Source organism: Dasypus novemcinctus, chromosome 13, assembly GCF_030445035.2.
Source record: "Dasypus novemcinctus isolate mDasNov1 chromosome 13, mDasNov1.1.hap2, whole genome shotgun sequence".
NCBI classification, from domain to species: Eukaryota; Metazoa; Chordata; class Mammalia; order Cingulata; family Dasypodidae; genus Dasypus; species Dasypus novemcinctus.
This window is the reverse complement of record NC_080685.1, coordinates 32,220,896-32,233,958: the sequence shown is the minus strand read 5'-3', so window position 1 is coordinate 32,233,958 and position 13,063 is coordinate 32,220,896. Positions and strand designations below refer to the sequence as shown.

At 54.7% G+C, this 13,063-nt stretch overlaps 1 protein-coding gene across 3 annotated transcripts; it reads left to right on the top strand.

Moving 5' to 3' along the window:
* Nucleotides 1-3,340: 3,340 nt before the first annotated feature.
* HDGF (heparin binding growth factor) lies at nt 3,341-12,890 on the top strand. Of its 3 annotated transcripts, XM_058309896.2 has the most exons (7): nt 3,664-3,735; nt 9,571-9,647; nt 9,815-9,953; nt 10,387-10,456; nt 10,610-10,789; nt 11,116-11,339; nt 11,533-12,890. In XM_058309896.2, the coding sequence occupies exons 2-7, from the start codon at nt 9,641-9,643 to the stop codon at nt 11,537-11,539; spliced, it is 627 nt and encodes a 208-aa protein (XP_058165879.1). In that variant the 5' UTR covers nt 3,664-3,735; nt 9,571-9,640; the 3' UTR covers nt 11,540-12,890. The 3 variants fall into 3 exon arrangements, with proteins under 3 accessions (XP_012375953.1, XP_058165879.1, XP_071063588.1); XM_012520499.4 differs by lacking the exon at nt 10,387-10,456 and having other exon boundaries at nt 3,341-3,735; XM_071207487.1 differs by lacking the exons at nt 3,664-3,735; nt 10,387-10,456 and adding an exon at nt 6,285-6,594.
* Nucleotides 12,891-13,063: the final 173 nt, after the last annotated feature.

Here is a 13,063-nt window from a genome sequence, read left to right as displayed (position 1 = left end):
GAGCACTTTAAGTACATTAATTCATTAATTCACATCACAACCCCATTTTACAGACATGGAAACTGAGAGTTGGAACAGTTAAGTAGCTTTCCTAAAGTTATGTCAGCTGGTCAGTGGCACAACCCATGCTCTAAACCACTCTAACTCCACATAAAATGTATAAAAGCCGGGCTGCTCTTTTATTTTGGCTGGCACAGGTGGGAAGGGGCAATGGAGGCACAGTTTTGAAAATCACTGGTCTAATCTAAGAGTCTTCCTCTCCTTTATTTTACAGAGGGGGTAACTGGGAACCAAGAAGTAGTGATGAGGTAGGTCACTCAGTGGTAAGGGTTAGAGCCCAAGCCCAAACCCCAGGGCCCCGCCCACCTCACCGCTCACACACACACAACAGGAAAAAACCTGATACTTACTTTTTTTTAAAAAAGAAGGTACCAGGGATTGAACCTGGGACCTGATACGTGGGAAGCAGGCACTTAACCACTTGAACTATATCTGCTCCCCGATATTTACTTTTAATCTAATTAGCAGGTGAAGTTTGCACATAGATGACCTCCTTTACTCTTCACAAGTATCCCATAAGGTGGATATTTGTATTCTCATTACAAAGGCAAAAAATCGAACTTCAAAATTCTAATTGAGTAATTTGCCCAAAACCCTAAGGCCAATAAGTAGCCATCAACATTCAAATCCAGGTCCCTTGCTATGTAAACCCAGTTTGTTTCCATTAGACCACATTGCTCCTTTCTCAGTAGTATAAACTCCATCCTCCTTGCTCTATGTCAATGCATCCTTCTTGGTATGTACAGAAATAAGTTCAACATTATCTTCCCAGAACTCTTCACTACAGAGGCTTGCTGAAGAACCCTTGAGCCAGATCTGCACACACAAGCCTCCTCTTCTCTGGAGCCCCAAGTTTCCCAACTTCTGTCCTGCCCTCCTTTCCCACCCTAATGCAGAAGCATGCACCAGTATCAATTGAATCATATCACAGAGCCATTTGTGAATTGGTTCCAAGCTGGGCTGGCAGGCTGGGAGTCTATGACTCCAGTGAGTTAGCCCTTTGCTATTCAAATTGTAGTCCTAACCAGTAGTAGCATCTTGGACTTTGTTAGAAATGCAGACACCCCAAACCAACTGAATTAGAATCTACTTTTAAAGAAGATTCCCAGGTGATTCATTTGCACATTAAAGTCTGCAAAGCACTAAGTTAGACCCGAATCCCAGGGGAAGCTGGCTTATGCCTTCCTGTGTAACTGACCCTCTGTGGCTCTGGGCTTGGTTGTTAGGGGCAGCTGTGAGTTGGTTGATGATGTTATTGTAAGGAGAACTTGGATATTAAATTGCAACCAAGGCCTGGGAGATTATTGCAACAAAGGGAACCCTGGCATTTTACTGCAACCAGCATCTGCCTGGTGGACTGAATGAGAGGCCCAAGAGATTTGTCGCAACAAGAATTTAGAAGCCGTATTTCCACTTCGAAACTGGCAATCATGATGCAAACAAAGTGGAGAAATGGGTAGACTGTTGGGTTTGGCTAAATTGTGGTACGTTAAATTGGAAAATAGTTTCTAAACACATGCTTGTTGCACTGACAGTATACGTGTTTATAATACTGGCCTGAATACTTAAAGGAAGGCTGTTGTGACCCTGGACTTACCATCTTTAAAGACTTGTGGCAAGATTCTCTCCTAACAACAACAACGAAGCATTACCCTAACAGGATCTGGACTATTACACTGACTGCATTTCACACTGGAATCTAGTTGCTCTGTTGCAACAAGTTTGGATTTGCTATTGAAACAAATCGACAAGCCCCTGGCTGAGGCCAGTCCATGGCTCCTTTATTGCAACAGGACCTTGCGGAGGGCCTCACTGTGCCAATACCTGTGGATGGGTCCGGAGGGACTCATATCACATCCAGAGGGACTCATATCACAAGGGGGACTTATGCTGAACCCACACTGTTATAAAGGCAAGACTTGAGAAATGCAGTGCCACGGGCACAAGGGCAACAAACTGGTGTAGGACTGTAGGTAACACCTGCAGGCCCTAACGCTAAGCAGCCATTCCATGCCTCAGCAACCCTCTGATATTGGCAGGGCAGTAACATAACCCCATTTTACAGTTGAGAAAATTGAGACCCAGAAAAGTTCAGGGGGTCGTCCAAGTTCTCATGACTGGTGAACAGCAGGGTGGGATGTGGACTGGGCCTCTGGCTACCTACTGCATTTTCTTGTAGGGAGACTTTGCAAATGCTTTGAAATAAGATCAGGAAATTCGCAGGCAGAAAAAATCCATATTAATCATTCAAATGTAGAATATTTTGTTGCAAAACTTTAAGGATCTGGATATTATCCAAATGTCTTCTTTCTAAGGGATCTGGAATTTGAGCAAAGCTAAGACCAATACAGATGCAGCAAAATAAAGATTTGAGTGCAACAGACTGGCTTAATGGGAAGAGACAGAGTTCAAGTTTTGGTTCCATAACTTCTTAGCATAAAACCTAAGCCAAAATGTAATTTCTCAGAGTTTGGCAAAATCATACTCATTCTTTAAAGTCCTGCTCAAAGTCACCGCGTTTGTGACGCTTTCCCAGATTCCTCCCACCCATCCCCCAAAGAGAGCTAGTATCCGGCTCCACTTCAGGATTAACTGAAGGTTTGGGATTTCTGGGTATGGTACGGAGCTCATCTATACGGACTTAAGTAGGTAGCAGAGCCCAAGTCTCTTTTGCCAGGCAAGCAACATAGAAAACCGGGAAAAGTGGCCACAACCCTTCGGACAGCTTCTGGCCACCAAACTAAAGCCTTTCCTTTCGCACAAAGGCCGACGCAGGGCACTGAGCCCCGACGTTTCCGGGGCGATCCCACAGACTGCAAGCATGCTGAGGCCCAAGGCGCACCTCAGCGCGCGCAGCGGCGGCCGTGCCCACCCCTCGCCCCAGGCGCCCAGCAAATATTCGTGGACTGGGATGGAATAGAGGACGGGGAGACACTGCGCTAAGGCGTCGACCCCTGACTGCGCTCGGACTGCGGCTGTGAGCGCCCGGCCGGGCCGTGGGAGGGGCGGGGGCCGCTCCGTCCAGCCGGGCGCCAGCTCCTCCCGGGCGGGCGGGCGCGCACCCACCGACAGCGGGCACACAAAGCCTGCTCGGCGTGCTCGGCGATCTGCTCCTCGGGTCTGTTTCGCCGCCTGCCGCCAGGCGACTCCAGGTTGGGCAGCGGGCTGGGACAGGCACAGGGCGTCAGCAAGCTGCGCGCATCGAACCGCGGCGGGAGGGAGCGCGAGGGGGGGCGGGAGGAGGAGGTGTGGGAAAGGGAGGAGGGAGGAGAACCGAGGAGTGGGGACAGGGCGGGGGGTGGAGGAAGAGGCCTCGCGCAGAGGAGGGAGCAATTGAATTTCAAACACAAACAACTGCACGAGCTCGCATCCACCGCGCCGGAGCGTCGCCCCTGATCTGCGCCCGCCCCGTCCGTGCGGCGCGCGGGCGGAGACGCCGTGGCAGCGGCGGAGCTCCAGCCGGGGGCCACCATCGAGGCGGGGGCCGCGCGAGGGCCGGAGCGGAGCGGCGGCGCCACCGCCGCACGCGCAAACTTGGGCTCGCGCTTCCCGGCCCGGCGCGGAGCCCGGGGCGCCCGGAGCCCCGCCATGTCGCGATCCAACCGGCAGAAGGAGTACAAATGCGGAGACCTGGTGTTCGCCAAGATGAAGGGCTACCCACACTGGCCAGCCCGGGTGAGCAGTACGGCCCGCCGCCCCCCGTCCCCCACCGGGCTTAGGTTGCATAACACCCCGGCGGGCACTAGCGCTCCTTTGCGCCGAGGGGTGGCAGTGGGGGTGGGGGCAGGGGACGTCTGGGTCCCGGACTCTTTCCTATCTCCTTGGAGCCCACCCACTGGTTATATAATGGGGAGGGGGCACCACCTGGCGCGTACGGCGTCCGCGCCTAGAAGCGTGTACGCAGCGTGGGGATCCGAGGGCGCCGGTCACTTCCCGGCCCCGGGCCCCGTGCCCCGCGTGCTCAGTTCCGCCCCCAGCCCCCATTCTCCAGGCGGTTTCGGGCGCGCAGCTTGGGTTTGAGCCAGTTGAGTAACTCCTCCCCCTAACCCCCCCAAGCTCCGCCGCCCACCCTCTATGAAACCCCCCCTAGAGACCCCCAGTTTCCCCATTAATTGTCCCCAATTCGTTCTCTCCTCTGCCTGGGTGAAATGATTCGGAAGGATCTTAGCCCAAAGTGGGATAGGTAGAGGTGGAGTTCGCGTATAGAAAACTTTGGTTTGGGGAGTCTGGAAGAGGTCGGAAGTTGGGAGGGTCGAAAAATGGTTGGGGGCGGTGTAAGAGGTGGTCTGTCTGGCTCGGAAATGATCCGTCACAACCCTTCATTCCTCAACCCCACAAATATATTACTCCATATGCTGCCAGCTCATATTTGGAACTGAGGGTGGCAGGATCTCTGTGGGGTTGGGAAGTCGGGTCTAGACTGCCTCTTGGCGGGGGTGGGGGGAGGTGGATTGCCTCCCCATAGGAGCATCTCCCGCCAGAACTGCCCAGCCTTTGCCATGTGGTTGATCCGGCTCGCCAGTATGGGGGCTTTGCCCCTCCCCCCAGCCTCCCCAGCACCTCGCCAGGTGGGAGGGTGGGGCCCAAAAGCCAAGCTCGTGTGTTCCTCGTGTTTCCCCCAAGGACTAAGACAGATTAAGTGAGGAGTTTGGGAGGTTGCCAGTGGGGGTTGGGGGAAGATGGGGGTGTCACAAAGGGCAGTGCCTTTGGCTACCTATTTCAAAGTTGGTGTAAAGGGCCCTTTGGTTTTGGGTGCCGGAATGACTCAGGCCCCTAGAGTGTAGGACTCCGGTAGAGTGAAATCCAAGGACAGAGTGGAGGGGGGAGGGGTGAAGTGCAGAAGGGCTGCCTGTGGCTTTGGGTTGCTCTTCTCATACTGAGTCTGTATCTGTTCATTTGGCAGGACCCTTGCTCTGAGCTCAGGAAGTGCTCCAGGCTCCCCTCGGTCCAGTTCAGGGTGTCCAGCCAGCAGTGGGACCACTCTGAAAAAACCCAGAGGAGTGTGTATAAGCCCACATGCCTTGCCCCTTGTTCCCTGAAGCTTTCAGGTGAATTAAGTAAGGGTGGCCTAAGGAATGGGAGTCAAGTCCGCAGAAAAGCTGAACTCTCCCAGCTTCCCGGGTCTCTCCGTGGCTGGGGTTGGGGGGCCGTGTGAGGAAGGAGTCAGAGACTGCTGTGTGTGTGCATGTATTTATGTGGCGTGTGAACACCCGCGTAGTTTACCATCACCTTTGAGCCAACCGGTTTCTTGGCCCAGATGCCAAGGCCCTGGTGAGCAGGGCAAGAAGTGAACCCTGGTCTCTACTGTTCCTTCCACCTCAGGGTAGGGCAAAGTCCAGAGGGTGCCTAGACCCTGGGGAAGGGGCCATTAGCTGGAATATGGGTTGCAGGGAACCTCTTCTGGATCGGGGAAGCGGAAAAAGGGGGTTAAGGGAACAGAAGGGTCCATATTAGCCCTTGTCAAGTGGGCTTTGGAGTGAGGGTAGGGCCATCCATTTCTTTTCTTTCTTCCCCCCCTGGGCCTCCAGGACAGAAGAGTGGGACAGGCAAGGCAGAGTCTCTTCTGTTGAGGCCTGAACCTTTCAGATAAAGTTAGGGTTGGAGAAGGGAGATCAGACTGGATTCCAAAGAGATAGCACCCCACCCTTTGCTTGCTCTTGTGTGTGACAATTGGGAACGGGCGAGGAGAGGTATACCCCAGGCCTTGGACCTTGCAGATCCATTCCCCCTTGAACCTCAGAAGGATAGGTGTCTTCACCATTCCTTGGTGCTCTCTTAGCCCCTAGAACAGCAGAACCTGAGGGGCTGGACCCTTCTTGGGATGGATGTTTCACTGCTCCATGTAATATGGACCTTTCCTTCCTCAGCCCCTGCTGCTAGGGAGGATGGGTGACTGGGAGAGATTAGAATGGCCCGGTGCTTGGAGAGCCCAGCCACAGGGGCCATGTGGTAGGCAGGACCTGCTTGGAAGGATGGTGTGACTCCATATTATCCTTCTGCTTTCCCTCTTCCCCACCCTAACTTCCTGGGGGATCTCCAAGCACTTAACAGTTAACCTCCAAGACTCAGGGATTTTTTTCCCCCAGGTTCCTTCCTCCTTTTTTCTGCTTCCTGTTTCACAATCCCAGAAAACCTGAGCAGCCACAGGGCCTCCCTCCCTCCCTCCCCCACATCCAGGCACCACCTCCCTCCTTCTCTTTTCTGCCTCTTGGGCTTGCCACACTTTCCCGGCCCCAACTGTCTAATGCCCCAGATTTTCCGGTTCCTGGGTCAGGTTGGGCCTCGGCCCTGGGTGTGGTGGTCAGGTCCCTGGCCAGGAGCCAGGGTGAGTTTAGCTTTTCCCCTCTGCCTTCCCAAGCCTTGGGCAGGTGATCCCAGGCCTGGATTTTGGTTTGAGGCTGGGGAAGCAGTATCCAGTTCTCCCCCCTCACTCCTCACCAGGAAACTTCCTACTCATCTTCAGACCTCAAAGGGTTGCCCGTGGACTCCTGAGGATGAGGGTTTCATGTGCTCAGGCCTGTCTGATGGAGCCAGGTAAATGCGAAGAGCCAGGAGTGAAGGTGGGCTCAGGCCTGAGAGGAGAAGCAGTGTTCTTGGACCCCTGGAATGGCTGAGAGGTAGCAGAGCCCACTCCCTTTTAACCAGCTGAGGGGATGCCATGGGGTCCCCAGCGCTCATCTGGCCCCGCCCTGACCCACTTAGCCTTGACTCACTCGTTCTGAGTCACAGCCTGGATATAAAGGCACCGCCTGGGAGATATATGCCTGTATTGGGGGTACAGACGTCCCCTGAGACTACATATCCTCTACGTCTAGGAAGAACCACCCTTCACTTCCAGGTGCAAGAAAAGACTTCCTTTATAGCTGGAGGGTTGGAGGTCCCACTACAGAAGAGACCCCCTCGCCTTTTTTGGGGAGCGGAGTGGGAATTCCATTAAGTGAAAGAGTCCATCTCCCTTGGCCCTTCCTCCACAAGTGCCTACAGTATGGTGAGGCAGGGGGGATGTAGTGACCCTTTTGGGTCAGATGCCCCTCTGCCCAGGCCCCTGTCCTCCCTCTTCCCTGTAGACCCACCCTTTATTTGGCTAGAAGTCAGCAGGGCGGGTATATCTGGTGTGTCTTGTTCCTTCTATTTTTAATTCGCATCCGTTCCTTTGTTTCTCTCCCACCCCTGGGGTTGAACAGCTGGTAGCCTCCTGGGTCCCCTGTGTGGCTACCCCTCTCTGAACCTGTTTTCCATGTGAAGTTGCAAAGAAGCTGCTTTCAGTGTCCCCGTTCTTGAGAGAAGCTCTATCCTCATTTCTGACCCTTTGCTCTTCCAATCCCCTTTTCCTGAGCCTCAATTTCTCCCCTTTCTTTGCACATTTACTGTGAACATATTAAGCCCCTGGCTCAGCCCTGGGCACTGAATGTCTAGGGATCAAAGGTCCTTGCTGAGCCTCAAACCCTTAGATTCCCTAGCACCCTACCCCAAGTTCCTGGTGCACCAAAATCCACCCAGAAGGCGAGGCCTTAGGGAAGGGCTTTGGCTATTATTGTTGTTTGCCTGTCTCCTGGGATCGCTAAGCCCTAGAGGCGCTCATTTTGTTTTTTGCTCCCCCCTGAGAGGGAGGTGGGAGGCTAGCTGGTAACAGGACCCAGGTGTCCTGGCCCAGGACTGGTCGCTCCGCCCCCGCCCCAGGTCTGGCTTCCTGAGTAGGGCCTGGGCCCTCCAGCCCTGGCTGTGGTTTCTAGCGCAGCAGCCGGGGACCCAGGTGCCAGACTCCAGGCTTGGGGGTGGGGTGTGTGTGCTAGTATCCCCTCCTCCTCAATCTGGAGGGAGGGGGGAGGGGCGGTCGCATTCCTGGTTGCTGAGTGGCCCTGGGGGCGGGGTTGGGTTGTCATGGTGATGGGGATCATGTTTGTGGGGGGAACAGCATGCCTTTCCACCCCCTGCTCACACCCCAGTGTCTCCTGGTGGTGAGGAGGGTTAGTTTGTGCCAGGCCTTCCTGGGGGGAGGGGCTGGACCTCTGCCCCCAGAGGCCACAGGGCCAGGGGGGGAGGGTGAGCCCAGGAGCCCAAAGACTCCATGTCTGGGACAAGATGCCCCTCAGATTCGTGCCCAGGACCCCTACCTTCTCTCCTGGGTGTGTCTCATCTCGTTCCCATCCACCCAGCCTCCCTATCTCCCCAGGCTCCTAGTCAGGCGCTCTGTCCCCGTGGTCTGTGTGTGTTACGTGTTAATCACTGCTTTAGCCTGCCCGTCTCTCTCCTGTCTGCGCCTGGGGCCCCAGTCAACATGGCCACCTGGCTTCTGTCCGGCGGGAAGCCTGGCCACTAGGGCTGCTGCAAGGGTTGCTGGGAGTTGTAGTCTCCCTCACCCCCACCCCCAGTTCAGCTTGGCTCTGGGCTCCCAGGGCCTGATCTGGGAGAAGCTCTCTGGGCCACTGCCTCTGCTTCCTCCATTTCCCTGGCCTCAAATCTCTGCGCCTCTCACCCTCTCTTACCACAGCACTCCTTGCACCCCCAGGAGAGTCTGGGGCAGGGGATCAAGTCAGGAGATCTAGGCCTGAGACCTGACCTCATTAACTTGCCCAGTTACCTTGGGCAAATCATTTTCCTTTCAGGGCCTCAGTTTCCTCATTGGTAAAATGAGAGAGTTTGACTGCAGAAGTGGATTTCAGGGTGTTCCCCAGAAGCCTTTAAAAGGGTACTACTGAAGGGGGTTGTGGAACAGGCAGTGCCTTGCCCTCACCGTTCCACTTGTTAGAGCATTCTGCTCTCATCTGTTTCAAAGATTCATGAGCAGCTGGGGCCAGTGAGTGTGAGAAACTGGAAGGTCAGTGCAGCCAGAGCAGAGAGCACTGAGGGCCGGGCACTGGTTAAGGGTGATGACAGCTACCACACATACAGGACTCATTCCATGCCAGCCCACGGTCTTTTCATCTTCACAGCCCTATGAATGTAAGCACTGTGATTTTCTCCACGAGGAAAGTGAGGCAGAGAGGTTAAGTTGCCAGCAGTCATACAAATATCCATGGCAGGGTTGGGATTCAGACCCTGACATTGTGGAGAAAAGGCAAACAGGACCTGGGAGGCATGGAAAGCCATTGGAAGCTTTCAAGCAAGAGGGTGAAAGACTCAGAGTAACGTTTTGAAAGGACCACTCTGCCCACAACTTGGAGAGCAGTTGTAGTGGGACAAGGATGGAGACTAAGAGGTATAGAGGCTGTGATCTTAGTCCAGGCCAGAGGTGGCATGGAATTTTGTGGACAGGTTCTGGACACATTGGGAAGCAGAATGGATACCACTTGGTTTGTGAAGGAGAGGTGGTGCTTTCTAAGTTTTGATTTGGATTTTCATGTCTGACTTCATTTGAACAAAGGTTCCACTGCTAAAAACAGTTCAGAACCCACTTTTGGTGGCCTCTTGGGTCCCTCCCAGTCTGATTTTATACAGGAGTCACAACCCCACTCCAAATTCCTGACCTTAGATACCTGTTCATGCTCACTTCTCTCATCCTATCCTCAGATTGATGAGATGCCTGAAGCTGCAGTGAAATCAACAGCCAACAAATACCAAGTCTTTTTTTTTGGGACCCATGAGACGTGAGTGAGGGGCAGGTGGGGTCTTGGTGGGGAGGACAATGGGAGGACCCCTTTGGGGGGAGAGGTGGTGCTGGTGCCCCTTCCCTGCCGGGCTGTTCTGGGAGGACGCTCCTGCTCAGAGGCAGTGAGGCGCTAGAGAGCACAGTCAGTCTCCCATCTCTCATCAGGGCATTCCTGGGCCCCAAAGACCTCTTCCCTTATGAGGAGTCCAAGGAGAAGTTTGGCAAACCCAACAAGAGGAAAGGGTTCAGCGAGGGGCTATGGGAGATTGAGAACAACCCTACCGTCAAGGCTTCCGGCTACCAGGTGAGCTTCCATCTGCCCCCCGCCCCCCGGAAAGCAGGCCTGGCCATGGACTGTGAGAGTCCAAGGCCTACAGAGGATGCTTATTCTTCAAAAACTGAGGCTCAGAAACAGCAGGGCTTTCAGGATAGGAGCTAATCTTGCGGCGGTGGGGAGGGGATCTTCCTGAAAGCGGGTTGAGGGTTGTACGGTGTGGTTGAGGTTTGGGGAAACTATTAGACAGCGACCTGGGGGGAAGAGGTAAGTGGGGACAGGCCTTTGTTGGGCCCAGTCTGAGTATGCAGCGTAGCCCTAACCCTTTCCACAAAGGCCTCCAGGAGAAGGCGCTCGTGAGCCGGGCAGGACCAGGCGGGAGGGTGGGGGGCGGGGGTTGGCGGGGAAAGGGTCCCAGCTCCCTTTGGGAGAAGTTGACCCGAGGTTTTGCCTCCTGCTCCAGCCCTCCCCCCTCCTGCACAGAGCCCTGCCTGCCCGGCCAGTGGGTTTGCCCCGGGGCTAATCCGACAGAGGTGGGTCTCAAATCACTTGTGAGACTGGGCGCCTGGGTGGGGGCGGGGGCGAGGTGGGAAAAGGAAGGAGTGAGTGGCCGAGGGAGGGGTCTGGGGAGGGGACCCAGCACAGCAGCCACTGGTGCCACTCAGCCCCTGCCTTCTCCGCTGCAGTCTTCCCAGAAAAAAAGCTGCATGGAAGAGCCTGAGGCCGAGGCCACAGAAGGTGATGGTGATAAGAAGGGGAATGCAGAGGGCAGCAGTGATGAGGAGGGCAAGCTGGTCATCGATGAGCCAACCAAGGAGAAAAATGAGAAGGGGGCGCTGAAGAGGAGAGCAGGGGACCTGCTGGAGGTAGGTGCCCCTACATGGGGTCTGGAGCATCCCTACAACAGCAGAGCTCTGCCTCAGAGACCACCTAAGCAGAGAAGAGAGGCGGTTGTTACCTCAGGGAGTCCCCAGCTGTGAGGCAGACACAGCCCCTAATCTTGGGGAATCCCTACCTGAGGAGAAAATGGGACACGGAGGAAGACATTGGAGGGCTGGGGAGGGATTGTGGGTATCAGCCCAGGAAGAAGAAGCCTTGGAGGAGAGGAGTAGACGTGGGAGGTGCAGGTAGGTGGCTGGCATCCCTCCCTCTCCAGCTTCAGTCCACCTCATCTCTTGCCATTCCTACCCAGGATTCCCCCAAACGTCCCAAGGAGGCTGAGGACCCTGAAAGGGAGGAGAAGGAGGCAGCCACCTTGGAGGGTGAGAGACCCATCCCTGTGGAGGTGGAGAAGAACAGTACCCCCTCCGAGCCTGGCTCTGGCCGGGGACCTCCTCAGGAAGAGGAGGATGATGACGAGGAGGAAGAGGCTACCAAGGAAGATGCTGAGGCCTCAGGTGTCAGAGATCATGAAAGGTACGTGAGCCCCCTGCCTGCTTGGCAGCTGGGCTGGGTGGGCCCGGCCACCTATGGAGAGGAGGAGGCCAGCCTGCAGTGGGTCAGCCTCTTGGGAGGCAGGGTGGGCTCTCCCAGGAAACCGGCACTGGCTGGGGCGTGGCCAGGTCAAGGCCACACCATTAACCTTCTCCCCTCCAACCCTCCCCTGCAGCCTGTAGCCACCAATGTTTCAAGAGGAGCCCCCGCCCCGTTCCTGCTGCTGTCTGGGTGCTACTGGGGAAACTGGCCATGGCCTGCAAACTGGGAACCCCTTCCCCACCCCAACCTGCTCTCCTTTTCCACCCACTCTCCCCTCTCCAAGCCTGGCCCCTGGAAATTGACCTGGTTGGGGCAGGCCACCTGGCCTTCAGCTCCATGTTCTCACACCCCTATGATTTGAGTCAGGGCCATGTCCTCTACTCCCTGGGATTAGAGGGAGCCTGGAGCTGTTTTCCAGGGCTTCTCTTGGGGCTTGGACCAGCTTTTCCATCTGCTGGCACCCCTCTCTCCCTCCTCTAGGCATTCTGGACCTCTGGGTTGGAGTCGGGTAGGCGTGGAAGGGATAGGATAAACAGCAGGATGTACTTCCCAGGGCCTGGGAAGGACAATTCTCCAGTTGCTGTGGGGGCGGGGCTGGTGGAAGGAGGGTGGCATCTTCGAGAGCTCTTCTCTCTCCCATACCTTCCAACCAACCATCCCAGCTGCCTAGATTCAGGGAAATTGGGACAGCTTGTGGGGGAGGGGCTCCCTTCCATAAACCCTTAATGATTGAGGATGCCCATTCTTCCTTTTGCTGACCCTGGGAGTTCTGGGAGTTGTAGTTTATCAAAATATTTGGGGGCTTCCAAGGTGTCTGGGCCAAGAATCTGAGATCTGAAGGACTGACTTCATCCAGCTTGGGTGGGAGTGGTAAGAAGCATCTGAACCCCTTTAGCTCTCTGGGGCCAGGCATGGGGATGTCCTGGGGAGACCCCTAGCTATCCTTTTCCCTCTGCCCACAGCACTCAAGGCCAGCCTACAGTCATGTAATAACACCCAGACATAAAGGAAAAACGCATTTTTTAGGAAATGTTTTTAATAAAATAAAATTACAAAAAAAAAAAAATTAAAGACCCCTTCCCCTTTTGTGTGCCCTACTCTGCTCCTGTCTGCCCCACTGTTGCCCCCATTTCTGAGGTGCACTGGGAGGCTCCCCTTCTGTTTGGGACTTGGTGACTTTCTTTTTGTACCTGGGGCTGTGGTGTACCTTCTGGTGTCATTTCCCATCCATATACCCCTACCTGATCCCCTCAGTATTGTCACCAGATCTGATTTGTATCCTACTGAGAGGACAGAGGGAAATAAGTGCCCTCTCCCAGCCTCTTCCTAGTGGTCTCTCTATGCCTCTCTTCAGTCTCTTGTCTCTTTCACCCTTGCCCCTCTCCCATGGGCTCTGATGAAAAATTGCTGACTGTAGCTTTGGAAGTTTAGTTCTGAGAACCGTAGATGATTTCAGTTCTAGGAAAATAAAACCCGTTGATTACTATCTTGGATTCTGACTGATTCTTTGGGGGTATATTGGTTAACTGAAGAGGGGGAGTGGGGAAAGAAAATGAAAATGATTTGTAGATCACCTCAGATTGAGGTAGGGGGTACTTAGAAATCCAAAGTTCTAGATGAAGAGAGTTCCAGAATAAACCACACCATTCATTACATCTCTCCTG

Coding starts and splice junctions, on each gene's coding strand:
- HDGF (XM_012520499.4), top strand. CDS start 3,649: ATGTCGCGATCCAACCGGCAGAAGGAGTACAAATGCGGAGACCTGGTG. Junction 3,736..9,570: donor ACCCACACTGGCCAGCCCGG/GTGAGCAGTACG, acceptor TCCTATCCTCAG/ATTGATGAGATGCCTGAAGC. Junction 10,790..11,115: donor GAGCAGGGGACCTGCTGGAG/GTAGGTGCCCCT, acceptor ATTCCTACCCAG/GATTCCCCCAAACGTCCCAA.